This window comes from Aotus nancymaae, unplaced genomic scaffold (assembly GCF_030222135.1).
Source record: "Aotus nancymaae isolate 86718 unplaced genomic scaffold, 86718_ANA_hifiasm-v0.15.2.pri h1tg000028l, whole genome shotgun sequence".
NCBI lineage: Eukaryota > Metazoa > Chordata > Mammalia > Primates > Aotidae > Aotus > Aotus nancymaae.
The window spans coordinates 13560069-13588021 of NW_026988441.1; the positions used below are offsets into that span (position 1 = coordinate 13560069).

General features: G+C 49.9%; 2 protein-coding genes across 4 annotated transcripts in view; one reads left to right on the forward strand and one right to left on the reverse strand.

Moving 5' to 3' along the window:
• The window catches only part of SPTBN4 (spectrin beta, non-erythrocytic 4), a 121782-nt gene that overhangs the window by 91132 nt on the left and 2697 nt on the right, over positions 1 to 27953 (reverse strand). The window contains exons 1-4 of one of the 3 annotated variants that reach the window (XM_012461421.3): positions 8188 to 8267; positions 7504 to 7591; positions 6399 to 6536; positions 2726 to 2912 (exon numbers count right to left, since the gene is read on the reverse strand). In XM_012461421.3, the coding sequence (XP_012316844.3) occupies positions 2726 to 2897 (172 nt within the window). In that variant the 5' untranslated portion in view covers positions 2898 to 2912; positions 6399 to 6536; positions 7504 to 7591; positions 8188 to 8267. Of the gene's footprint in view, positions 1 to 2725; positions 2913 to 6398; positions 6537 to 7503; positions 7748 to 8187; positions 8268 to 27953 lie in introns of those variants that run through there. The other 2 variants (XM_012461420.3, XM_012461422.3) reach the window with 2 other exon arrangements.
• BLVRB (biliverdin reductase B) lies at positions 8600 to 27634 on the forward strand. Its single transcript, XM_012461423.2, has 5 exons — positions 8600 to 8776; positions 14210 to 14374; positions 14511 to 14600; positions 22143 to 22271; positions 27378 to 27634. Exons 1-5 carry the CDS (start codon positions 8698 to 8700, stop codon positions 27533 to 27535), a joined length of 621 nt encoding a protein of 206 aa, XP_012316846.2. The 5' UTR covers positions 8600 to 8697; the 3' UTR covers positions 27536 to 27634.

The following is a 27953-nucleotide window of genomic DNA, read 5'->3' on the forward strand; positions in this document are numbered from 1 at the left end:
TTTGTATTTTTAATAGAGATGGGGTTTTGCCATGCTGACCAGGCTGGTCTCAAACTCCCAACTTCCAGTGATCTGCTTGCCTCAGCCTCTTAAAGTGCTGGGATAACAGACGTGAGCCCACTGTGTCCAGCCAGATTTCTTATTTTTTTGAGACAGGGTCTCATTCTGTTGCCCAGGCTGGAGTGCAGTGGTGTGATCTCCACTCACTGCAACCTCCACTTCCTGGGTTCAGGAGATTCTCCCACCTCAGCCTCCCAAATAGCTGGGACTACAGGTGTGCACCACCACACCTGGCTAATTTTTATATTTTTAGTAGAGACGGGGTTTCACCATGTTCGCCAGGCTGATCTCGAACTCCTGGGCTCAAGCAATCCGCCCGCTTTGCTCTCTCAAAGTACTGGGATTACAGGTGTGAGCCATCGTGCCCGGCCCCAGATTTGTTTTCATTGAGAAATTCCCGACAAACATCAGAGCTAGTAACTTTGGGCCTATGTTTCCCGATGGCTGGAGCTACTGACTGCTCTCCAGTTGACCATGTTCCCCAGTCCACTCACTTTTTTGTGTCACTTGCTTCCCCAGAAGCCTTGGAGTTGGACACCTCTGCTTGATATCTTATAAAGTTCCAAAAAGGCTGGGAGTGGCAGCTCGCACCTATAATCCTAGCACTTTGGGAGGCTGAGGTGGCGGGATCACGAGGTCAGGAGTTCAAGACCAGCCTGGCCAACATGGTGAAACCCTGTCTGTTCTAAAAATACAAAAGTCAGCCAGGTGTGGTGATACTGGGCAGGAGAATCACTTGAAGCTGAGAGGCAGAGGTTGCAGTGAGCCAACATTGAGCCATTGCACTCCAGCCTGGGTGACAGAGTGAGACTTCATCTCAAAAAAAAAAAGAAAAAAAAAAAATATATATATATATTTTTTTAAGATGGGGTTTCACCACATTGGTCAGGCTGGTCTTGAACTCCCGACCTCAGGTGATCTGCCCCCCTTGGCCTCCAAAGTGCTTGGATTACAGGCATGAGCCACCATGCCCAGCCAAAATTTTTTTTTAATTAAAAAATAAAGTTCCAAAAATCTTAGTATCAGAGATCCTATGATTATAAACTGCTGAGTTACTAAAGTTTTAAAATTCTGAGGGAACTGATTCTGATCTTTGGTTTTAAGAATTCATGATTATGATCATCTATATTTTATGATTCTAGCACTCCATGTTTCTAAGACGTTAAGGTCCGAAGGGTAAAGGTGCTAGGGTGTCATGTTTTAAAGGCTTATGGTTATGAAGTTACATATCTTTGAGGCTCCTCAGGGTCTCTGTCAGTTTTAATGCTGATGATTAAACACTTCTAAGGTTCCAACCCCTTTGAATACTAAGTACTAAGGTTCAAGGGTCTACAATTCTGAAGGTCTAAGGTCTTTCTATAACTATAAAATTCTCTGATCTTTGCTAACATTGTTCTGATACATCACAATAGGGTAGCTTCTAGGCACTGTGGCTCACCCCTGTAATCAAACCACTTTGAGAGACTGAGGTGGGAGGATTGTTTGAGCCCAGGAGTTTCAGACTAGCCTGGGCAACATAACAAGACCCCATCTTACAAAAAAAAAATTTGTTTTTTAGATGGAGTTTCGCTCTTGTCGCTTAGGCTGGAGTGAAATGGTGCAATCTCAGTTCACTGTTACCTCCATCTCCTGGGTTCAAGTGATTCTCCTGCCTCAGCTTCCCGAATAGCTGGGACTACAGATGCATGCCACCACACCCGGCTAAGTTTTTTTGTATTTTTAGTAGAGACAGGGTTTCACTATGTTGGCCAAGCTGGTCTCAAACTCTTGAGCTCAAGCGATCTGTCCACCTCTGCCTCTCAAAGTGCTGGGATTACAGGTGTGAGCCACTGTGCCCGGCCAAAGGTCTTCATTTTGAAAGGTCTAAGAATCTCTGAGTACCACATTTCAAGGTCTTAGGATCTGATGGCTCTGCATTTCGGAATTCTTTTTTTTTTTTTTTCTCAGACCCCAACCCCCCCCCCTTTTTTTTTTTTTCTCTGTGTTTCGGGATTCTAAGGGAATATGCTTACAAAGTCCCACCGTTCTGGGACTATACACTTCTAAGTTTCTAAGGCTCCACTGCCCCGACACAACAGTCACAAGCCACGTGTGGCTATTTAAATTCAATTAAAATTGGGCCCAATGCAGTGGCTCACACCTGAAATCCCAGCACTTTGGGAGGCCAAGGCAGGTGGATCACTTAAGGTCAGAAGTTTGAGACCAGCCTAGCAAACATAGTGAAACTCTGTCTCTACTAAAAATACAAGAAGAAAATTAGCTGGGTGTGGTGCTGCACACCTGTAGTCCCAGCTATTCGGGAGGTGGAGGTGGGAAGACGGCTTCAGCAGTGAGGTGGAGATTGCAGTGAACCAAGATTGCACCACGGCACCCCAGCCTGGGCAACAGAGCGAGACTCCATCGTGAAAATTATAAAAATAAATTCGGTTAAAACCAAATAAAATTTAAAACTCAGTCTGTCACATAACACTAACAACATTTCAAGTGCTCAACAGCCACACAGACTATTGAATTGAACATCACAGATATAGACTATTTCCGCTGCCATGGAAAGCTCTATCGGACAGGGCTGCTCTCTCTTCCCACCCTCCCAGCCACCAAGGTTCTCAGGTACCTTTCCCCCTTCCCCCTCCTCCTCATCCCACCCCAGCCCTCCTCCAGGTACCTGCCAAGGCCTTGATCCGGGAGCACTCAAAGAGCGAGGCGGCTGCGGTGGAGGCGGCCAGCTGCTCCCGCTCCCAGCCCCGATCCGGACTCTCCCAGCGGGCGGCAGGGTTGTTGTTGTTAGGGGCAGGCAGGCCCTCCATGTTGTCCACCTCCCCTGGTACCTGCGCCATCGGGGAAAGTGAGGCCTGGACATGGGGAGAGGTGGGTTAGGTCTGGGATCAGATCCCATTTCTAACAGATTGGCTTTGAGTCCTGTCCCCTCTCTTGTCCTCAATTTCTCTGTCTTTAAGGTGGACACAATAATAATGATAAGGCCTTGGCACAGTGGCTCATGCCTGTAATCCCAGCACTTTGGGAGGTAGAGGCAAGAGAATAGCTTGAGCCCAGGGGTTAGAGACCAGCCTGGGTAAAATAGTGAGATTTCATCTCTACAAAAATAAAAATAAGCCAGGCACAGTAGTTCAGGCCTGTAATTCCAACATTTTGGGAGGCTAAGAAGGGTGGATTGCTTGAGCCCAGGACTTCGAGACAAGCCCAGGCAACATGGTGAACCCTGTCTCTACAAAAAATACAAAAATTAGCCAGGCATGGTGGCTCACACCTGTAATCCCAGCACTTTGGGAGGCCAAGGCAGGCAGATCATCTGAGGCTGGGAGTTCAAGACCAGCCTGACCAACATGGAGAAACCCCATCTCTACTGAAAATACAAAATTAGCCGGGCATGGTGGCATATGCCTGTAATCCCAGCTGCTCAGGAGGATGAGGCAGGAGAATTGCTTGAACCCAGGAAGCAGAGGTTGCAGTGAGCCAAGATTTCACCATTGCACTCCGGCCTGGGCAACAAGAGTGAAATTCCATTGCAAAAAAAAAAAAAAAAATATATATATATATATATATATACAAAAATTAGCTGGATGTGGCGGCACATGCCTATAATCCCAGCTACTTGGGAGGCTAAGGTGTGAGGATGGCTTGAGCCCGAGACGTGGAGGTTGCAGTGAGCCGAGACTGTGCCACTGCACTCCAGTCTGGGCAGCAAAGCCAGTACCTGTCTTTAAAAAAACAAAAAAGTTGGCTGGGCGCGGTGGCTCACGCCTGTAATCCTAGCACTTTGGGAGGCCGAGGTGAGTGGATCACCTGAGGTCAGGAGTTCAAGACCAGCCTGGCCACCATGGTGAAACCCCATCTTTAAAAATAAATAAATAAATAAAATTTAAAAATAAAAAATAAAAAACAAAAAAGTTAGCTGAGTGTGGTGGCTGCCACCCATAGTCCCAGCTACTTAGGAGGCTGAGGCATGAAGATGGCTTGAGCCCAAAAAGTCAAAGCTACAGTGATCTATGATAGCCCCACTGCACTCCAAACTGGGCAATATAGTGAGACCTATTTTTTTTTTTTTTTAAAGATGGGGTTTCTCCATGTTGGCCAGGCTGGTCTCGAACTCCCGACCTCAGGTGATCTGCCCACCTCGGCCTCCCAAAGTGCTGGGATTACAGGCGTGGGCCACCGCACCCGGCCTTTATTATTATTATTTTTATTTTTTTAATTTTTTTTTTGTTTTTTGAAACCTATTTCTTGATAATAATAATAATATTCACCCTCACCACTTCACAGGATATGGTAAAACACATGGCTTAGCCCCTGGCACATATTAAGGGCTCAGCAAATTGTCACTGTTATTACTAGAACAACAGAGTTCTGTAACGCAGTAGTAACAATAATGAACAGATACTGAACATTTGCACTGTGGGCAGTACTTCATCTACATTCTCTTATTATTTCCACAAATTTAATTCCCTAACGGCTGAGCATTATTACACCTATTTTAGAGGAGGAAACTGAGGCACAGAGGAGTTGACCTACTTTTCCAAGGTTACACAGCTAGTAAGTAGTTAGGATTTAAACATAGATCATAGGGCCGGGCGCGGTGGCTCATGCCTGTAATCGCAGCACTTTGGGAGGCCAAGGTGGGTGGATCACGAGGTCAAGAGATCCGGACCATCCTGGCCAACATGATGAAACCCCGTCTCTACCAAAAATGCAAAAAAATTAGCCGGGCGTGGTGGTGCATGCCTGTAGTTCCAGCTACTCAGGAGGCTGAGGCAGGAGAATCATTTGAAACCGGAAAATGGAAGTTGCAGTGAGCCGGGATCGCACCACTGTACTCCAGCCTGGCGAAAGTGCAAGACTCCATCTCAAAAAAAAAAAAAATTAGCTGAGTGTGGTGGTGCACACTTGTAATCCCAGGTACTCAGGGGGCTGAGGCAAGAGAATCACTTGAATCCGGGAGGCGGAGGCTGCAGTGAGCCAAGATCATGCTGATGCACTCCAGCCTGGGCGACAGAGCAATACTCCGTCTCGAAAATACAACAATAAAAATCTAGGTGATAGAATGTTTGCATTGATGGCCGTAATTCTTCACCCTTGTAGCCACACCCTTTGCCATGTAACTCTCTTCAGTGTCCTCCTACTGATACAGTAGGATAGAGCGGGCGCATGCCCTACCCATTGACTCTAGCCATATGATTTGCTTTGGCCAGCAGAATTAGGTGGAAGTGCTGCTGTGCCAGTTCTGAGCCTAGGACTCGGGAGACTTTGCAAGTTTCTACTCTACTGTTACCATGAGAAAAACACAGCTGGGCCAGACTATGTGCAAGGCCCTAGTCATTCTAACCAAGGCCACCTAAGGTTGCCAACACCACCCTCAACTCTGACCCCAGCAGAGACCAGAAGAACGGCCCAGCTGAGTCCAACCTGAATTGCTGAGCTCAGACTCAACAGCTAAGGAAAGGTTCTGTGTTTTGTGTTTCGTGTTTTTTGTTTTTTGAGACAGTCTTGCTCAAAATGGTGCAATGGTGCAATCTTTTTTCACTGCAACCCCTGCCACCCGAGTTCAAGCGATTCTCGTGCCTCAACCTCGCGAATAGCTGGGACTACAAGCACGCGGCACCATGCCCAGCTAACTTGTATTTTTAGTAGAGATAGGGTTTCACCACATTGGCCAGGCTGGTCTCAGACTCTTAGCCTCCAGTGATTCGGCCCGACATGGTGGCTCACGCCTGTAATCCCAGCACTTTGGGAGGCCAAGACGGGTGGTTCACCCCAGGTCAGGAGTTTGAGATCAGCCTGGCCGACATGGTGAAAACGCATCTCTACTAAAAATACAAAAATTAGCCAGGTGTGGTGGTAGGCACGGGTAATCCCAGCTACTAGGGAGGCTGAGGCAGGAGAATTGCTTGAACCCAGTAGGCGGAGGTTGCAATGAGCTGAGATGGTGCCATTGCACTCCAGCCCGGACAATAAGGGCGAGATGCCCTCTCAAAAAAAAAAAAAAAAAAAAAAAAAAAAAAAGGTAGGCTGGGTGGTGGCTCACGCCTGTAAACCCAGCACTTTGGGAGACCGAGGAGGTGGGCGGATCATCTGAGGTCAGTAGTTGGAGACCAGCTTTACCAACATAGTGAAACCCTGTCTTCACTAAAAATTCTAAATAAGCCAGATATGGTGGCTCATGCTTTGTAATCCCAGCTATTTGGGAGGCTGAGGCAGGAGAATTGCTTGAAGCCGGGAGGCAGAGGTTGCAGTGAGACGAGATCGCATCATTGCACTCCAGCTTGGGCGACAAGAGGGAAAATCCGTCTCAAAAAAAAAAAAAGAGTTAATGATAATCATACCGATTTCTTAGTAGTGTTTGAAGAAGTAAGTTATAATGCAAGGATCATGGTATAGGTAGTACACGGCAAGGCCTCGATCCATGTTGCTTGCTATCATCATCTTTCCCTCACGTATCTCAGCAAATCCATGTGCCTGATCTGGAGTGAGACAGAAATGAGTCAAGTCCCGCTTTATTCTTGCTGTATCTTTAACTGAGTATCTTTAACTTGGCCTCTCTGTGCCTCAGTTTCCCTCCCTGTTAAACGGTGGTTACAACTGTTTTCTTCAGTGGAGGACACTTAGGCATGAGGAGGCCCTTAGCACTCCTGAGCGTTTGCCAGGCCGAGGATCAGCTCTGGCCATTATGTGATTGAATGGTAAGGAAGAAAGCAGGTAGTTGGGGAGAGCCAGGAAGGGTTATCCTGTGAGGAGGTACCCCACAAAGGCTGAGGGGGCTTTGGGTTGCGGTAGCATCAGAGGCTTTAACCCTTCCCAGGCCCCGCCTCTCCCCGAGGTCCAGACACCGCGCCCAAGGAGGGGGCCTGGGAAGGACAAGGGCTGAGGGTAAGACCCACGCGTGGCGCGGAGGCTGGGCCGGGTCGGGGTTGGGGCCTCGTCCTGCCCTCGACCCTCTGCCTCCCTCCAGCCGAGGAGACCCGGGGCTCAGGCCATGCCCGGCGCGCGCGGAGGAGGGATGCTCGGCAGGTGGGGACATGCTGGGGGAGGGGCTGTCAGCCCCCTCTCCGCTCACCTGGGCCGGCGGCCGCTGGCGCCGCTGTCCCCGCTGCTCGCCGCGCCCGACCGCCCTCCCTGTCGGCGTCCGCGGTCCGGCCCGGCCCGGCCCAGCCCGGCTCAGCTCGGCCTTGCCGGCCCGCGGCTCAGCCAGATCCGCATGCGCCGCCGCGCCTCCCTCGCTCGCGCCGCCGCCGCGCTCCGCGCGCCCCCGGGACCCCCTCCCGCCTGCGGTCCCCGCGCCCAGCCGCCCGAGGCCCACGCGCAGTCACACCCGGCCGCGGCGTGGGGTGCACGGCTGCACGGGCACGGCGGCGTCACGCGCTGCACACTCCCACGGGGTCACGCTCGCCACGCTGCCACACTCGCGGGGGCCTCGGCGCAGAAACTCACCCCCGCATCCACGCGCTCGCGCGCCGTCACTCCCTCCTGTGGGGTCCCACGGGGTCACACCCTCAAGCTGTCACACGCGGCGTCCACACTGGAATAGTGTCACCCACCACCACACACTCCAATAGTTACCACCGCCCACGCGGCGTCACGCACAAACGCACCTGTCACACACAGCCGCACACTCCCCGGCAATCACCAGCAGTGTCATAGGCCCACAAATCGCGCCCAGTGTCACAGCCACAGTGTCACACACTCTACACACTCGAACCTGCACCGCCGCACCACACACATCATAGTCCCAGGGGGGTCGCAAACAGCAGCACAACAGAGACACCCACAGCCACACAAATGGGGCCCCGGTGTCACACATCCTCACACGAGACATGTGGTGTCACACACTGTCACGGTCTAATAGTCGCAGGCTTCCATGTAACACACCTCGCATGTCCCACACCCTACCGCACAGGCTGACACAGTGTCACCCACCGTGTCACCACAAGGTCACAAAAGAACAGAATCAATGCCTGCCACACTTGGTGTCACGCACGTGTAGTCACACTGTAACACGGGATCACACACGGAGGATGACACGAAGTGTTGCCACAGTCATGCTTGCCCTCCTAGTCACTGAGAGTCACACAGGGTCGTATAAGTGCATAGATAGGCAGTGACACAGTGTCTTACATGCAAGTGCACACATGCACTCGGTCCTCCCTCACTTTCTCCCCTTGCTGGTTCTGAGAGGCCCTGGGGCTTAGCGTGCGCCCCAGATCGCTCCTGGAGCTGGGAGAGGGGGCGGGAGCTACGAGAGCCCGTTGGCGTGGCTCGCCTGGCCCCGCCCCTCCGGTAGAGCGCCGAGGCAGGGAGCTGAGCGATGTTATCCCGGCTCCGCCCGCTCTATTTGTGGCTACGTGGAGGCGTGGCCTTCTGTGGCCCCACCTCCCGGTATAAGTGGCGGGCAGAGAGGGCGGCGCTGGGCGATGAGCGAATGCAAGCTGACTCCTGTCCTGCCCACCTGCGTTAGGCTCCGCCCCTTGACCCCAGCCGCGGGCGGAGCGGGACTGAGGAGTGGCCCTGAGAGCCAGCTCCGCCCCGTTGTTCCTGCATGAGTAGGGTAGAGAGCGCCGCCCAGCAGCCAGTGGGTTTCCGCGCGTGCCGAGACTCTGAGGCCTTGCACCCCCACGACCCCGCAGGATGGCCGTCAAGAAGATCGCGATCTTCGGCGCCACTGGCCAGACCGGGCTCACCACTCTGGCGCAGGCGGTGCAAGCAGGCATGAGCTGGGGCGGGCGGGGCATGTCAGGGGAAAGACGGGCAGAGCTTTAGGAAGGGGCACCATGGGGCCGGGCCGAGGCTGGCTGGAGCCTTGAGCGCCCCAGCCAGGTGAGGACTCAGGGGCCAAAGCATGTGGCCACGAGGGCAGAAATGGGGAAGGTTGTGAGATCCAAGTTTATGTGAGTTCAAGGCAGAGAGAAATCGACCATGGGAGCCCCGGGAGGAATCCAGAGGCACAGTCGTGTGTGTATGTAAGTCCAGGGCTCTTATGCAATGCCGTTGTCATTATTGTGGTCGAGGTGGTGTTTGTTCGCAAGCCAGGCTTGCTCTGTCGTCTCTTCACATGGGAGCTCTCAAAATGGAGTGGGAACTTGTGTTACCCCACTTGACAGATGAGAAAACTGAGGCCCAGAGAGTGACTTACCCAATATCACACAGCTGGTAACTGACAGGGCTGGGATTTGAACACAGCTCATGCTCTTAACCACGAGTCCTCAGGCTCTCGGCTGGTGCACGAGAGCTGGAAAATGAAAAAGTTGGGGGCTCAGATTGCTGTGAGTACCTAAAAGGAAGGAGTCACAGAGAGACGTGAGTAAAGACTTGGGGACAGCAGTCCTGGGAAAGCCAGGACTTTCCCAGGGCTGAAAATTTGGAGCTGCCCCAGGAGAGAGGGCAGGAAAGGAGATAACCATCTTCCAGCACCCCCTGCCCCCACAGCCCAGACTTGACCAACTCCCAGCTGGACCTGGGATTTCGAGATATGGGGCCCCACCCCAGCAGGCCTTGGTGACTCTAAAGATATCGACTATCTGCATGCCCCAAAAGGGTGGAGGCCACCAGGACCCCACTCTGCTGTCTCCCTTGGAGGGAATCTGAAAGTTCTTCACTAGGCCCATACCTCTTCCCTTCCCCAGGCAGACCACGTGAGGATCGTGACTTGTGGAGAGTGGGGAGCTGTCGGCCTCAGTAAAAACCAATTTGCTGATAAGCATTTATTGGGGAGTACTGGAGAAGGAAGTAAGAGAGAGAAGTCGAGAGGTGCTGAGTCACCTGGAAAACCATTGAATTCCACTGAATTCCACTCACCCACTCTGCTGGTTATAGCTGGGACTGCACTCAGGGGAATTGAGAACTGGAGCCCGGGGAGCTTCAAAACTGTGGTGCTGAAAAATCTCTTCCCAGCTCTCAGCTTTGCTGTCCCCAATAGCCAAAGGAAGGGCAGGCCAGGCACAGTGGCTCATGCCTGTAATCCCAGCACTTTGGGAGGCCAAGGCGGGAGGATAGCTTGAGGCCAGGAGTTTGAGACTAGCCTGGGCAACAGAGCAAGATCCCATCTCTACAAAAATATAAAAAATTAAAATAAATTAGCTGGGCATGGTGATGCATGCCTGTAGTCCCAGCTACTCAGAAGGCTGAAGTGAGAGGATCACTTGAGCTCAGGAGTTGAAGGCTACAGTGAGCTCTGTTTGTGCCACTGCACTCCAGCCTGGGTGACCCAGTGAGACCCTGTCTCTAAAATGAAAAAAAAAAAAAAAAAAAAATTAAAAAGAAAGAAAAAGAGTCCTGGTGTGGTGGCTCACACCTGTAATCCCAGCACTTTGGGAGGCCAAGACGGGCGGATCACCTGAGGTCGGAAGTTTGTGACCAGCCTGGCCAACATGGTGAAACCTCGTCTCTATTAAAAATACAAAAATTAGCTGGGCATCGTGGCACACACTTGTAGTCCCAGCTACCTGGGAGGCTGAGGCACAAGAATTGCTTGAACTTGGGAGGCGGAGGTTGCAGTGAGCCGAGATCCTGCCACTGCACCATTGCAGTCCAGCCTGGGTGACAGAGAAAGATAGAAAGAAAGAGAGAGAGAGAGAGAGAAGCGAAAGGAAAGAAAGAAAGAGGAAAGAAAGAAAAGAAAGAAGAGAAAAAGTAGGAAACAGAAAGGAAGGAAGGAAGAAAGAAAGAGAAAAAGAAAGGGCTTGGAATAACTGGAGTTCACAATGCTTCTGTAGGGCCAAGAGTCTTGACAAGCATGAACTCTGGTGCCAGCCTTCCCACATTCAAGCTTACAGCCTGTGTGGCCAAATGCCTTGTCATCTGTGTATCCAAATATGTGTAAGGTGGAGACGAAACTGGTAGTGCTTGCCCTAGGGCTCTTGTGATAATTAAATGAGATATTATACAGAAGTACTTAGACTAGCATTGAATTTTGCAGTCTCTGGATCAGACTCAGGTAAAAATTCAAACTTCTCTACCTACTAGCTGTGTGATCCTGGCCCGGTTGCCTAAAATTGTCTCAGTTTCCCAATCAGTGTGGACAGGACAAGGCCAGGCATGGTGGCTCATCCTTATAATCCCAGCACTTTGGGAGGCTGAGGTGGGCAAATCACCTGAGGTCAGGAGTTCAAAACCAGCCTGACCAACATGGTGAAACCTTGTCTCTACTAAAAATACAAAAATTAGCCAAGCATGATGGCACACACCTGTAATCCCAGCTACTTGGGAGGCTGAGGCAGGAGAATCGCTTGAACCTTGAAGGCAGAGGTTGCAATGAGCAGAGATTGCGCCACTGCACTCCAGCCTGGGCAAGAGAGTGACTCTGCCTCAAAAAAAAAAAAAAAAGCCAGGTGTGGTGGCTCACGCCTGTAATCCCAGCAATTTGGGAGGCCGAGGCAGGTGGATCAACTGAGGTCAAGAGTTCGAGACCAGCCTGACCAACATGGAGAAACCCCGTCTCTACTAAAAATACAAAAATTAGCCAGGTATGGTAGCAGGCACTTGTAATCCCAGCTACTTGGGAGGCTGAGTCAGGAGAATCACTTGAACCTGGGAGGCAGAGGTTGCTGTGAGCTGAGGTCACATCATTGCACTCCAGCCTGGGCAACAAGAGTAAAACTCCATCTCAAAAAAAAAAAAAAAAGGTCAGGGAGATGACACAGTCCCTAGACCCACAGGGTGCTTGGTTTGCTGCAGGTCAGCATAAGGAGGGCTGTGACAGAGGAAGTACAAGTGACTGGGGGGACCGGGGAAAGAGGGTGAAGGGTGTTCCTGGCAGAGGGGACAGCACGTGCAAAGGCCAGGAGGCAGGAAGCAGCACTATGCATTTGAGGAACTGAAAGAAGTGCAGTGGGGGCCGGGCGCAGTGGTTCACATCTGTAATCCCAGCACTTTCAGAGGCTGAGGCAGGTGGATCACCTGAGGTCAGGAATTGGAGACCAGCCTGGTCAATGTGCCAAAACTTCGTCTCTACTAAAAAAATAGAAAAAAAATTAGCCGGGCATGGTTGCAGGTGTCTGTAGTCCCAGCTATTTGGGAAGCTGAGGCAGGAGAATTGCTTGAACCCAGGAGGTGGAGGTTGCAGTGAGCCACGATGGTGCCACTGCACTCCAGCTAAGCAACAGAGTGAGACTCTGTCTCAAAAAAATAAATAAAAAGAAGTGCCGTGGGTGAAAAGGCCAAGCCTTCAGCAGAGGCTGGAGAGGGGAAGCCAGATCCCGAGGGTCCTGGAAGGCTGGCATGAGAAGCATGGGTTTTATCACAGGGCATTTCAGGATTTCGGGAGGCACCTGAGCAGGGAAGCACTTAAATATCACTGCGGAAAGCTCTGGGTGGCTGCTGTGTGGAATGTGGATTGGAAAGGGCAGGACTGGGTCCAGGAGCCCAGGGAGGACCCAGTAAAGGGACCAAGAAGGAGACTCAGGCCTCCACCAGGCCAGGAGATAAAGTCACAAAATGATTAAAGGGCATAATAGGCTGGGCTCAGTGACTCATGCCTGTAATCCCAGCACTATAGAAGGCCGTGACAGGCAGATTGCTTGATCCCAGGAGTTCAAGACCAGCCTCACCAATATGGCAAAACCCCATTTCTTTTTTAAACTTTTTATCATATCTCTTTGGGGGTTTTGTGTGGTTTTTTGTTTGTTTTCTTTTGTTTTTGAGATGGAGTTTCGCTCTTGTTGCCCAGGCTGGAGTGCAATGACATGATCTTGGCTCACTGCAATCTCTACCTCCCGGGTTCAAGCAATTCTCCTACCTCAGCCTCCGGAGTAGCTGGGATTACAGGTGCCTGCCACCATGCCTGGCTAATTTTTCGTACTTTTAGTAGAGACAGGATTTCACCACATGTTGGCCAGGCTGGTCTCAAACTCCTGACCTCAAGTGATCCACCCACCTCGGCTTCCCAAATTGCTGGGATTACAGGCATGAGCCACCATGCCCAGCCTATTTTGTTTTGTTTTGAGACAGAGTCTTGCTCTGTCTCCCAGGCTTGAGTGCAGTGATGTGATCTCGACTCACTGTATTCTCCGCCTCCCAGGCTCAAGCAATTCTCATGCCTCAGCCTCCTGAGTAGCTGGAATTACAGTGTGCACCACCACACCTGGCTAATTTTGGTATTTTTAGTAGAGATGGTGTTTCACCATATGGCCTAGGCTGGCTGGTCTCGAACTCCTGGCCTTAAGTGATCTGCCCACCTCAGCCTCCTAAAGTGCTGGGATTACAGGCATGAGCCACTACACCTGGCCTTATTGTATCTTTATAGTTCCCTAGACTGCTCAGTAGAATGAAATCCTAGCTCTATAAAATAAAATAATAAAACAGCATAATAATGGCAAACAACCAGGTAGCTTTTTTTTTTTTTTTTTTTTTTTTGATATGGAGCCTTGCTCTGTCACCCAGGCTGGAGTGCACTGGTGCAATCTCGGCTCACTGCAACCTCCACCTCCCAGGTTCAAGTGATTCTCTTGCGCCAGCCTTCCAAGTAGCTGGGATTATAGGTATGTGTCACTATACCTGGCTAATTTTGTATTTTTAGTAGAGATGGGGTTTCATCATGTTGTCCAGGCTGGTCCTAACTCTTGACCTCAGGTGATCTGCCCGCCTCAGCCTCCAAAAGTGCTGGGATTACAGGCATGAGCTACCTCGCCTGGCCAAGGTATGGTCTATTTTAACAGTGAGCCCAATACTAAACATCAATTGTAGGTATGCCAGCAAAAATGTTTGAAGGCCAAGACGCAGTGGCTCATGGGGAGGCTGAGGCAGGCAGATCACCTGAGCCCAGGAGTTCAAGACCAGCCTGGGCAACATGACAAAACCCCTTCTCTACAAAAAATTGCAAAATTAACTGGGCATGGTGGTGCACACTGTAGTCCCAGCTACTTGGGGTGCTGAGATGGGAGGATCAATTGAACCCAGGAGGTCGAGGCTGCAGTGAGCTGTGACTGCACCACTGCACTCCAGCCTGGGCAAGAGAGGGAGACCCTGTCTCAAAAACAAAGAAAATGAAAACAAACAAAAACAAAAAATATTTGAAGACCACTTCCCCAGAACAGAGGAGGGATGAATTTGAGGGTTTATGGTGGCTTCCAGAACCCAGCCCTCAGAGCCCCAGAGTGCCAGCCAGCGAGCCCACTGACGAGACTCTGCTCCTCTTTGCCCACAGGTTACGAAGTGACGGTGCTGGTGCGGGACTCCTCCAGGCTGCCTTCAGAGGGGCCCCAGCCGGCCCACGTGGTAGTGGGGGATGTTCTGCAGGCAGCCGATGTGGACAAGACCGTGGCTGGGCAGGATGCTGTCATCGTGCTGCTGGGCACCCGCAATGACCTCAGTACTGAGCCCCCCCTCTGCCCACGGCCCTCCCCTACACCTCGGCCCCCAGCACCACCCCCGCCTCCAGCCCCACCCCTGCCACCCTTGCCGCCGCCACCACCCACCAGTGACAGCCACTCTCTGTCCCCTCTAAGGTCCCACTACAGTGATGTCCGAGGGCGCCCGGAACATTGTGGCAGCCATGAAGGCTCACGGTGTGGACAAGGTCGTGGCCTGCACCTCGGGTGGGTGGCGGGATCATGGTGGTGGGTCTGAACTGGGTGGTGAGTACTGGGGAGGCAGCCCATGGCCCTCTGAAAGGTGACACTGAAGCCATTCCATGTTACTGTGCATTTATTGAGCACCAGCTAGCTGTGTCTGAACCTTACTGGGTGATGCTGGGGACACAGTGGTGACCTGCACAGCCCGGAGCCCTCCACACACAAGGATCACAGATGGGAGAGAGGGGTAAAGAGATCCATGATCAAACTGACATCCAGATAATCAGAGCTGGGATGGGGGAGGCACAGGCAGAGCAGACAGGGCCAGGGTGGGAGAAACTGTCATAGGACTGTGGGAGTCCAGAGGAGCTGTCTGACCCAGGCTGAGTGAGACGTCAGGGTGGGCCTCCCAGAGGAAGTGATAGAGCATGGATATATACTAGGTCTCCGCCCTCACAGAGCTCCCAATTATGGGGACAAGGACATTAAGCAAATAGTTGTCCTGTATAATCTATCTATTTATTTATTTTTAATTATTTTGGGTTTTTTTTGAGATGGAGTCTCCCTCTGAAGCCCAGGCTTGAGTGCTGTGAAGCTATCTTGGCTCACTGCAACCTCCACCTCCCAGGTTCAAGCGATTCTCCTGCCTCTGCCTCCCAAGTAGCTGGGACTACAGGCATGCAGCACCACACTCAGCTAATTTTTATATTTTTAGTGGAGACGGGGATCACCATGTTGGCCAGGTTGATCTCAAACTCCTGACCTCAGGTGATCTGCCCACCTCAACCTCCCAAAGTGCTGGGATTATAGGTGTGAGCCACTGCACCCAGACTGTCCTGCATAATCTAAAAGGAAGGCTACACAGTGCATAACAGGAGCAGTTAATTCTATTTTTTTTTTTTTTTTTTGAGACAGGGTCTCACTTTGTCACCCAGGCTGGAGTGCAGTGGTGCCATCTCAGCTTAATGTAACCTCCACCTCCTGGGTTCAAGCAATTCTCCCACCTCAGCCTCTCAAGTAACTGGCACTACAGGCATGCACCACCATGCTAATTTTTGTATTTTTAGTAGAGACAAGGTTTTGCCATGTTGGCCAGGCTGGTCTTAAATCCTGGGCTCAAGTGATCTACCCGACTCAACCTCCCAAAGTGCTGGGATTACAAGCGTGAGCCACCATGCCTGACCAGGAGCAGTTCATTTTAACAGCATTTACTGAGCACTTACTATGTACTCGGTGCTAGTTGAGCACCTTAGAGATGAATGCCACTAAATTCTCCCAAAACCCCTCTGAGTGCTTATACATTAATAACAACAGCTGGTATCTTCTGAGCACCTGCTATTTGCAGGTGCACAGTAGGTGCCCAGCAGGTGCTCAGAAGATACCGGCTGGTGTTATTATTGTGTCCCCGGTATAGCTCAGGGAGCCGAGGCACAAGACCAGTTGGCTTGCCAGAGTTCACATAGCTGCGGCTGGCAGAGCTGGGATGTGCACCCAGCTCTCTGTCTCCTCATCTCTGTGTTGTTGTTTTTTTTCTTTTTTTGAGATGAAATCTTGCTTTGTCGCCCAGGTTGGAGTGCAATGATGTGATCTCAGCTCACTGCAACTTCTGCCTCCCAAGTTCAAGCAATTCTCCTGCCTCAGCCTCCCAAGTAGCTGGGATTACAGGCACCTGCCACCATGCCCAGCAAATTTTTGTATTTTTAGTAGAGACGGGGTTTTACCATGTTGGCCAGGCTGGTCTTGAACTCCTGACCTCCAGTGTGTTTCATCACACAAATTGCATCCCTGGAAAGTGAAGTCACATGAGGGAGGGCTGTCTGATGACTGTAATTATGCTCCAGGCAGAGGACAAAGCAAGCAGAGAGGCCTGGAGGCCAGAGCTAGCTGGAGGGTAGGAAGCAAAATCATTTATGGCTTTTTTTTCCTAAAGCTTTGAAATGGAAAGGTAATATTAAACTTGTGATTTCAGAACGGCTCACTCTTTTTTTGAGACAGGGTCTTGCTCTGTCGCCCAGGCTGGATGGCTCACTGAAGCCTCAACCTGGATTCAAGAGATCCTCCCCACGCAGCCTCCCAGGGCTGGGACTATAGGCATGCATCACTACGCCTGGCTAATTGTTTAATCTTACTTTTGTTCCCAGATTGGAATGGTCTGCTGTTAGTTTCTTTGTTGTTGTTGTTGTTTTATCCCATGGCTTTTTATCTCTTTGAGATGAAGTTTCACTCCATTGCCCAGGACGGAGTACAGTGATGGGATATTAGCTCACTGCAGCCGCCGCCCCACCTCCCTGGTTCATGATGCAGGGGACCAAGACCATGGCCTGCAGCAATCTCCTGTCCCAGCCTCCCGAGTAGCTGGGATTACAGGGACCCACCACTATGCCCCGCTAATTTTTGTGTTTTTGGTAGAGACAAGATTTCGCCATGTTGGCCAGGCTGATGCTGAACTCCTGGTCTCAAGCAATGTGCCCGCCTCAGCCTCCCAAAGTGCTGGGATTATAGGTGTGAGCCACCGCGCCCAGACTCTCCTATGTCTTGAAAACCAATTTAAGTAGTTAAGTTTTGCTTCCATGAAAAAGACCACAAACCTGTAAAACTGATTTAATTCGCTTTTTTTTTTTTTTTGAGATGGAGTTTCGCTCTTGTTACCCAGGCTGGAGTGCAATGGTGCGATCTCGGCTCACTGCAACCTCTGTCTCCTGGGTTCAAGCAATTCTCCTGCCTCAGCCTCCCGAGTAGCTGGGACTACAGGCACGCACCACCACGCCCAGCTAATTTTTGTATTTTTAGTAGAGACGGGGTTTCACCTTGTTGACCAGGATGGTCTCAATCTCTTGACCTCGTGATCCACCCGTCTCGGCCTCCCAAAGTGCTGGAATTATAGGCATGAGCCACCGTGTCTGGCCAATTTGCTTTCTTTTATTCAAATTTTTTTTTGTTTAGATTGTTTTCTAAATATTAAAGTCTTATGTGTGCCAGGATTTGTTTTTGTTTTTTTACTTATAAACAAAAAACATTAGAGACAAGGTCTCGCTCTGTCACCCAGGCTGGAGGACAATGGCCTGATTATAGCTCATCATACCCTTGAACTCCTGGGTTCAAGGAATCCCCTCACTTTAGCCTCTGAAATAGCTGGGACAACAGGTGTGAGCCATTGAGTCCAGCTTAACTTTTTATTTGGAAATGATCTGAAATGTACGAAAAATTGAAAGGACACCAGTATACCTACCCCTCTCTGTTCACAGACACACAGTGTTTATTTTCTGACTCATTTGAAGTTAGCTTACATACATCATGGCTGCTTACATAAATGTGTAGGTCTTTAACATACTTTTTAAAATTGTTATTGTAAAAATTTTCAAACAGCTGGGTGTGGTGGCTAATGCCTGTAATCCCAACACTTTGAGAGGCTGAGGCAGGTGGATCACGAGGTCAGGAGTTCAAGACCAGCCTGGCCAAGATGGTGAAACCCTGTCTCTACTAAAAATACAAAAATTAGGCTGGCGCCTAATTAGGTGGTGGCGCCTATAATGCCAGCTACTCAGGAGGCTGAGGCAGAGATCTGCTTGAACCCAGGAGGAGGAGGTTGCAGTGAACTGAGATCACACCACTGCACTCCAGCCTGGGTGACAGAGCGAGACTCCATCTCAAAAAAAAAAAAATTTGGCCGGGCGCGGTGGCTCAAGCCTGTAATCCCAGCACTTTGGGAGGCCGAGGCGGGTGGATCACGAGGTCAAGAGATCGAGACCATCCTGGTCAACATGGTGAAACCCCGTCTCTACTAATACAAAAAATTAGCTGGGCACGGTGGCGCGTGCCTGTAATCCCAGCTACTCAGGAGGCTGAGGCAGGAGAATTGCCTGAACCCAGGAGGCGGAGGTTGCGGTGAGCCGAGATCGCGCCATTGCACTCCAGCCTGGGTAACGAGTGAAACTCCGTCTCAAAAAAAAAAAAAAAAAAAAAAATTTAAACAGAAAAGTTAAAAGAATAGTTGTGTGAACAACCATATTCCTTTAAAAAAAGTTTTTTTTAAAATTTGTATCTACTTATTTACTTATTTATTTTGAGACTGGGTTATGAGACTGGCTAATTTTTGTATTTTTGGTAGAGACGCAGTTTTGTTTTGCCATGTTGCCCAGGTTGGTCTCGAACTCCTGGACTCAAGCGATCCACCAGTCATGGCCTCCCAAAGTGCTGGGATTACACGTGAGCCACCACACCTGGCCAACAAACATATGCCTTATTGTAAAATTGTGATTGTGTTTTGTAATTTGTTAACTATGCACATGTACGTACACCAAGTTTTTGTTTTGTTTTTGTTCTCCTAAACTATTGGGTTTTTTTGTTTTTGGTTTATTTGAGACAATCACAATTTTAAAATAAGGAACATGTTTGTTGGCCAGGTGTGGTGGCTCACGTGTAATCCCAGCACTCTGGGAGGCCAAGGCGGGTGGATCACTTGAGGTCAGAAGTTTGAGACCAGCCTGGCCAACGTGGTGAAACCCCATCTCTAGCAAAAATACAAAAACTAGCCGGGTGTGGTGGCCGGTGCCTATAATCCCATCTACACAGGTGGCTGAGGCAGGAGAATCACTTGGAACTTGGAGGTGCAGGTTGCAGTGAGCGGAGATCACACCACTGCACTCCAAAAAAAAATAAAAAGAACTCCTGCTCTCTATGAATCAATGACACAATCATAGTGACCACTGATTGTATTTTACTCTGTGTCACACCTCTTTTTTATTTTTTCTTTCCTAAGACAAGGTCTTGCCTCTGTCACCCAGGCTGGAGGGCAGTGATGTGATCATAGCTCACTGCAGCCTCCAACTCCTGAGCTCAAAGGATCCTCCTGAGTAGCTGAGACCACAGGCATGTGCCACCATGCCTGTCTAAGTTTTAAAATTTTTTATTGCAACAAGGGTCTGGCTATGTTGCCCAGGCTGGTCTCTGTGACAAACCTTTTTATAACCACTAACATTACTCAAACTATTTATTTATTTATTTATTCTTTTTCTTTCTTTCTTTTTTTTTTTTGTTTTTGAGACGGAGTTTCGCTCTTGTTACTCAGGCTGGAGTGCAATGGCTCAATCCTGGCTCACCGCAACCTCCGCCTCCTGGGTTCAAGCAATTCGCCTGCCTCAGCCTCCCGAGTAGCTGGGATTACAGGCGCACGCCACTATGCCCAGCTAACTTTTGTATTTTTAGTAGAGACGGGGTTTCACCTTGTTGACAGGGATGGGCTCAATCTCTTGACCTCGTGATCCACCCGTCTCGGCCTCCCAGAGTGCTAGGATTATAGGCATGAGCCACCGCGCCCGGCCTATTCTTTTTCTTTCTTTCTTTCTTTTTTTTTTTTGAGATGGAATCTTGCTCTTGTTGCCCAGACTAGAGTGCAGTGGCACAATCTCAGCTCACTGCAACCTCCACCTCCCAGGTTCAAGCAATTCTCCTGCTTCAGTCTCCCGAGTAGCTGGGATTACAGGTGCCCGCAATGACACTCGCTAATTTTATATTTGTAGTAGAGACAGGGTTTCATCCATGTTGGTCAGGCTGGTCTCAAACTCCCAACCTTAGGTGATCCGCCCACCTCGGCCTCCCAAAGTGCTGGGAATATAGGTGTGAGCCACACACCCAGCCTATTTCTTTTTCTGAGACAAGGTCTTGCTCTGTTGTCCAGGCTGGAGTGCAGTGGTGCAATCATAGCTCACTGCAGCCTTGAACTCCTGAGCTCAAGCGATCCTCTTACCTCAGCCTTCTGAGCAGCTAAGACCACAGGTGTGGTGATCCACACCTGGCTAATTTTTTTTTTCTTTTAAAGACGGGGTTTCACCATGTTGGTCAGGCTGGTCTTGAACTCCCTACCTCTGGTGATCCGCCGCCTTGGCCTCCGAAGTGCTTGGATTACAGGTGTGAGCCACCATGCCTGGCCAACCTGGCTAATTTTTTAATTTTTTGTACAGACGGGTCTCACCATCTTACCCAGATGAGTCTAAAACTGCTGGGCTCAACTGATCCTCCCACCTCAGCCTCCCAAAATGCTGGAATTATAGGCGTGAGCCACTGTGCCCACAGGCTTTGAACAATTTATATCATCCCAGTTTGCACTTGAGAAAACAGGCAGCTGGCCAGTGGCTGATCCGGAACTTGACTTTAGGCAGAACCCAAGCTCTTAACTATTCGCCAAACTGCTCCTAAAAATATTTAGCATAGTTCTTGGCTCGAGGTAAATGTTCTATAAATGTCAGCTGGTATAGCTTGGCCAAGTTACAGCTTGTTGATAATTCCTGAACAAATATTTAGTGAGTACCTACAGTGTTCCAGACGCTTCGAAGGGCTGGGATTAGAGCAGGAAATGTGATAGAAAGAGTCACAGGATAACTCTAGGGTGTGGTGGCAGGGGAAGGGTCCTAGGGAGAAAACAAGGCCCCAAGAAAAGAGATTGGTAAGCTGGGCTGGGGGAGACGGGGTTTTGAAATTGTATTTTATTTAATTAATTAATTAACTAATTAATTTTTTTAGAGATGGGGTTTCACCATGTTGACCAGGATGGTCTCAATTATCTTGACCTCGTGATCTGCCCGTCTCAGAGGGGAAGAAAAAGAGGGAAATGCATCGGGGCAGAGGGATCAGATGTTGCCAAGGCTGGGAGGCAGAAGGCTGGAGCAGCGTAAGGGAGAGTGGTAGGCAGGGTAGGCAGGGATGTCACAGAGCTGATGGGCCATATCAGGTAGGGCCATGAAGACTTTGCTTCTCCCCTGAGTGAGATCGATCTATGGATGTGAACTGATAGGGGTGTTCATGGGCTCCTTGGCAGGAGGGAAGGAGGGGCTGAGAGACCAGGGAGGAGGCTGCTGGGCTGGTCCAGGCAAGAGGTAACAGTGGACAGGACCAGGTGGAGTGAGAAGAGATCAGATTTGGAATTATTGTGATCAGCAGACAGCTCTTATCAGGGGTGTGAGGGAAAGAGGAGGCCCAGAGGACTCCCCTGTTTTTGCAACAGGAAGGCAATGGTGAGCCATGGCAGGGTTTTGTCCTAGCATCAAGATAAGCCAGCCCTTGGCCGGCCACAGTGGCTCATGCCAGTAATCCCAGCACTTTGGGAGACAGAGGTGGGTAGATCATCTGAGGTCAGGAGTTTGAGACCAGCCTGGCCAACATGGTGAAACCCTGTCTGTACTAAAAATACAAAAATTAGTCGGGCATGGTGGTATGTACCTGTATTCCCAGCTACCGGGAAAGCTGAAGCAGGAGAATTGCTTGAACCCAGGAAGCAGGAGGTTGCAGTGAGCCGAGATTGCATCACTGCACTCCAGCCTGGGTGACAGAGTGAGATTCTGTCTCAAAAAAAAAAAGACAAGAGCCCAGGCTACAGCCGGCCGTGGTGGCTCATGCCTGTAATCCAAGCACTTTGGAGGCCAAGGCAGGTGGATCACCTGAGATCGGGAGTTCAAGACCAGCCTGACCAACATGGTGAAACCCCGTTCTTTATATATATAAAAAAAAATTATTAAAAAACAAATTTAAAAAAAAGAGCCCAGGCTAACCCTGCCCTGTGTCCCCCTCCAGCCTTCCTGCTCTGGGACCCCAGCAAGGTGCCCCCACGACTGCAAGCCGTGACCGATGACCACATCCGGATGCACAAGGTGCTGCAGGAGTCGGGCCTGAAGTATGTGGCTGTGATGCCGCCACACATAGGTAAGCGGAGCAGGGACCCGGTGGCACCCACGCCATCTGCCTGTTCCCTGCTGCCCTCTGGAGATCCACAAGGCCTTCCCTGACTCCCCTGACACTGCAAACATTCCTATGATATTGTGGCATACATGTTTGGTCTTGGACCGTTTCCTGGCATACAACTCCTAAAATCCTTGGAATCTCCAAAATGATAAATGTCTTTTTCTATGCTAGTGAGTTGACTGATAGCTGGCAGCCCCCAGGCAGAAAGACCAAGGCTGGATTAGAGGGTTGGGACTTTCAGTTCTGGGGAGTGGTGAGGGATTGAAGGCTGAGGGGATTACCACTGGCTAATGATTTAATCCATTATGTCTATGGATTCTGTGCCTCAGCCTCCTAAGTAGCTGGGATTACAGGTATGTATCAGCACACCCAACCAAGGCTTACATTTCTAATGTGGGAGATAGAGATTAGATAGATAGATCGATACACAGACCAGGTGTGGTGGCTCACACCTGTAATCCCATCACTTAAGGAAGCCAAGATGGGAGGATCACTTCAGCCTAGGCGTTTGAGACCAGCCTGGGCAACATAGACCAATCTCTAGAGAAAAAAAAAAAAAAAATTAGCTGGGCATGGTGGCGCACACCTGTGGTCCTAGCTACTGGGAGGCTGTGGCGGGAGGATGGCTTGAGCCCAGGAGATGAAGGCTGCAGTGAGCTGTGATAGAGCCACTGCACTCCAGGCTGCAAAACAGAGTGAGACACTGTTTAAAAAAAAGGAAGGCCGGACATGGTGTCTCACCCCTGTAATCCCAGCACTTTAGGAGGCAGAGGCGGGCAGATCACGAGGTCAGGAGATTGAGACCATCTTCACTAACACAGTGAAACCCGGTCTCTACTGAAAATACAAAAAATTAGCCATGCATGGTGGCATGCACCTGTAATCCTAGCTAACAGGGAGGCTGATGCAGGAGAATCACTTGAACCCAGGAGGTGGAGGTTGCAATGAGCTGAGATGACGCCACTGCACTCCAGCCTGGGTGACAGAGTGAGACTCCATTTAAAAAAAAAAAAAGACAAGAAAATAAAGAAATTAATATTGGGTAGTGATTAGTTGGATTAATAAATACTAAAGTTCAGTAAAGGGAGTGATGGAGTGCTGTTTTTTCAGCTCTCTAAGGAGATAGCTTTCTGTGGTGAGGGAGCAAGGCAAGTGAATATCTGGAGGAAGGAGGATCTGGGGTGACAGGACAGCAGTGCAAAGGCCCTGAGGCCACCACTTGCATCTCCTCCACATTTGTCTGTCCACTAGAAGAGCAAATCTACTTTGCCTTCTGCCTTCTGAGGACGCTGACAGGAAGAAGTCTATAACTTACAGGTTCAAATAAGATTCAGTATTTTGGGTTCAATTAAGGGAGACTTAGCAGGACCCTATTTGGACCAGAATTCTAAGCTTTGAATCAGCAGTGAAGCTGCGTGGTGGAGAAGCTGAGTGAGAATCCCATCCCCAGCAATGTAGTGTATGGACATCAGCAGTGAGTTTTTCCTCATCTCTCTCTTTTTTTTTTTTTTTTTTTTGAGATGGAGTTTTGCTCTGTCACTCAGGCTGGAGTGCAGTGGTGCAATCTGGGCTCACTGCACCCTCCACCTCCCAGGTTTAAGCAATTCTCCTGCCTCAGCCTCCCAGGTAGCTGGGATTACAGCACCCGCCATCATGACCAGCTAATTTTTGTAGTTTGTTTTTCAAGACAGAGTTTCACTCCTGTTGCCCAGGCTAGAGTGCAATGGTGCAATCTCAGCTCACCACAACCTCCGCCTCCCAGGTTCAAGTGATTCTCCTGCCTCAGCCTCCTGAGTAGCTGGGATTACAGGCATGTGCCACCACGCATGGCTAATTTTATATTTTCAGCAGAGATGGGGTTTCTCCATGTTGCTCAAGCTGGTCTCTAACTCCCAACCTCAGGTGATCCACCTGCCTCAGCCTCCCAAAGTGCTGGAATTACAGGCATGAGCCACTGTGCCCGGCCCTAATTTATGTATTTTTATAGAGACAGGTTTCACCATGTTGGCCAGACTGGTCTAGAACTCCTGACCTCAGGTGATCCGCCTGTCTCAACCTCCCAAAGTGCTGGGATTACAGGCATGAGCCACCATACCAGGACACATGGTCCTTCTTGACCTCCCAGGTTTAAAGTTAATACTCAGAGGCTGGGAGTGGTGGCTCATGCCTATAATCTCAGCACTTTGGGAGGCCAAGGAGGGTGGATTGGTTAAGACCAGGAGTTTGAGAGCAACCTGGCCAACATGACAAAACCCTGACCTACTAAAAATACAAAAGAATTAGCTAGGTGTCGTGGCGTACTCCTGTAATCCCAGCTACTTGGGAGCCTGAGGTAGGAGAATCGCTTGAACCAGAGAGCTGGAGGCTTCAGAGAGCTGAAATGGCGCCACTGCACTCCCGCCTGGACAACAAAGCAAGACTCAGTCTCAAAAAAAAAAAAAAAAAAAATAGTAAATAGAGATCAGGCCTGAGAATTATTTAACACAGAGTAATATTTTGAAGGATTTTTCTTCTAAGTGGCTTTTTGTTGTTGTTTGTTTTGGCAGCGGGAGTGTGTGTGAAAACTTTCAAACCTCCAGAGAAGTTGAAAGCATTAAAGGTTTATGAATACACACAAGCCCTTGGTTTAGGTTCAGTGGTTAGCATTTTATCCTGTTCTCTCTCTCTCTCTTTCTCCACCCCCTCTCCGTGAATATATAGATAATTTTGCTGAGTATATTATATAAAAATATATGCATATATATTTGGCTTAATCATTTGAGAGGAACTGCCACATTGTCACGCTCCATTCCTAAATACTTCGACAGGCATCTCCCAAAAGGAAGATATTTGCTCACAAAATATTATCACACCTAAGGGAAGTGACATTTACTCTGTCATACCATTTAGTATCCACATCCACTCTATAGTCAAATTTCCCCAATTGTCGGGCCAGCGAGGTGGCTCACATCTGGAATCCCAGCACTTAGCAGACTGAGGCGGGCAGATCACTTGAGGGAAGGAGTTCGAGACCAGCCTGGCCAACATGGTGAGACCACCCCCCCCCCGACCCCCATCTCTATGAAAAATATTAATATTAGCCAGGCATGGTAGTGGGCACCTGTAATCCCAACTACTCGGGAGGCTAAGGCACAAGAGTTGCTTGAACCTGGGAGGTGGAGGTTGCAGTGAGCCAAGATTGTGCCACTGCACTCCAGCCTGGGTGACAAAGCAAGACTTTGTGTTTAAAACAAAACAAAACAAAAACTTTTCAACCTGCCCTGCCCCCCATCAGGAGGATCCAGTTGAAGCTTGTGTATAAAATTAAGCTGCCATGTCACCTTTAATCTGGAACAATCTCTCATGCCTTTTTCTTTAAATTTCTCACAACATTAACCAGGCCAGGTGACTTTAAATGGCCCACATTCTGGATTTTTCTAGCCGTCTTGCCACAAATTCAGAATAAACATGTTGGGCAGGAATGCCACATGGGTGAGGGTATGTGTTCCTGGGATTACCAGCGTGAGCCACCACTCCTGGCCACATGGTCCTTCTTGATCTCCCAGGTTTAAAGTTAATACTCAGAGGCTGGGTGTGGTGGCTCATGCCTATAATCTCAGCACTTTGGGAGGCTGAGGAGGGTGGATTGCTTAAGACCACAAGTTTAGGCCGGGCGCGGTGGCTCAAGCCTATAATCCCAGCACTTTGGGAGGCCGAGGCGGGCAGATCACTAGGTCAAGAGATTGAGACCATCCTGGTCAACATGGTGAAACCCCGTCTCTACTAAAAATACAAAAAATTAGCTGGGCATGGTGGCGCGTGCCTGTAATCCCAGCTACTCAGGAGGCTGAGGCAGGAGAATTGCCTGAACCCAGGAGGCGGAGGTTGCGCTGAGCCGAGATCGCGCCATTGCACTCCAGCCTGGGTAACAAGAGAGAAACTCCACCTCAAAAAAAAAAAAAAAAAAAAAAAAAGACCAGAAGTTTGATACCACCCTGGCCAACATGGCAAAACCCTGTCTCTACTAAAAATACAAAAAAAATTAGCCAGGCTCTCGGCCTTAGCTCCATGTTTTTTGGAAACCTCTGCGCCATGAGAGCCAAGTGGAGGAAGAAGCGAATGCTCAGGCTGAAGCACAAAAGAAGAAAGATGAGGCAGAGGTCCAGGTAAACCGCTAGCTTGTTGCACCGTGGAGGGCACAGGAGCAGAAACCTGGAATGCCAGACGCTGGGGATGCTGGTACAAGTTGTGGGACTGCATGCTACTGTCTAGAGCTTGTCTCAATGGATCTAGAACTTCATCGCCATCTGATCACCGATCACCTCTAAGACCCACCTTGCTCATAACCAAAACTGCCCATGTTGGTCCTTTGCCCTGGACCTGTGACATTCTGGACTATTTCTGTGTTTACTTGTGGCCGAGTGTAACAACCATAAAATAAATCACCTCTTCCACTGTCTTAAAAAAAAAAAATTAGCCAGGCATGGTGGCGTGTACCTGTCATCCCAGTTACTCAGGAGGCTGAGGTAGGAGAATCACTTGAACCCGGGAGCTGGGGAGACATGGTCTCCCTCATCAGGCTGGAATGCAGTGGCACAATCTTGGCTCACTGCAACCTCCACCTCCCAGGTTCAAGTGATTCTCCTGCCTCAGTTGCCCAAGTGGCTGGGACTACAGGCATAAGCCACCACACCCAGCTAATTTTTGCATTTTTTGTAGAAATGTGGTTTTGCCATGTTGGCTGGTCTCGAACTCATGAGCTCAAGTGATCCTCCCACCTTGGCCTCCCAAAGTGCTGAGATTACAGGCGTGAGGCACCGTGCCCAGCCAGGGCAGGGGATTCCTGTCTGCTTTGTCCCTTGCTGGGTGCCCAGCACCTGGCCACATAATAGGTAATCAATAAGGATTTCTCAAATGAATAAAGCAAAGGGTACAGATGAGCACCTGCACATGGGAAGTCCATTCTTGGCTGTCACGCCACCCAGGCTGGGCACACAGTAGGCACCCTGGGAAGGTCTTTCTGGGGGTCGAATTTTGCAGGAGGGGAAAGGTGTCTGCTTCACCCAGCCCCGTCTTATTACTTCACAGGAGACCAGCCGCTAACTGGGGCGTACACGGTGACCCTGGATGGACGAGGGCCCTCGAGGGTCATCTCCAAACATGACCTGGGCCACTTCATGCTGCACTGCCTCACCACCGATGAGTACGACGGGCACAGAACCTACCCCTCCCACCAGTACCAGTAGCACTCAGTCCCCATCTGGGAGGGTGGCATTCTGGGACATGAGGAGCAAAGGAAGGAGGCAATAAATGTTGAGCCAAGAGCTTCAAATTATTCTAGAGAACCCAACTCTGTGACTCCTCCTCTCTCCGCCTATGTCTGAGTATTTGTGTGTCTGCCTGCCTATGTGTAAGATTTTCATTCATTTATTCAGTAGCAGTTTATTGAGTCTGGCCAGGTGTGGTGGCTCATGCCTGGAATCCCAGCACTTTGGGAGGCTGAGGCGGGTGGGCCACTTGAGGTCAGAAGTTCAAGACCAGCCTAGCCAACATGGTGAAACCCCATCTCTACTAAAAATACAAAAATTAGCCAAGCGTGGTGGTGGGCACCTATAATCCCAGCTACTGGGGAGGCTGAGGCAGGAGAATTGCTTGAATCCAGGA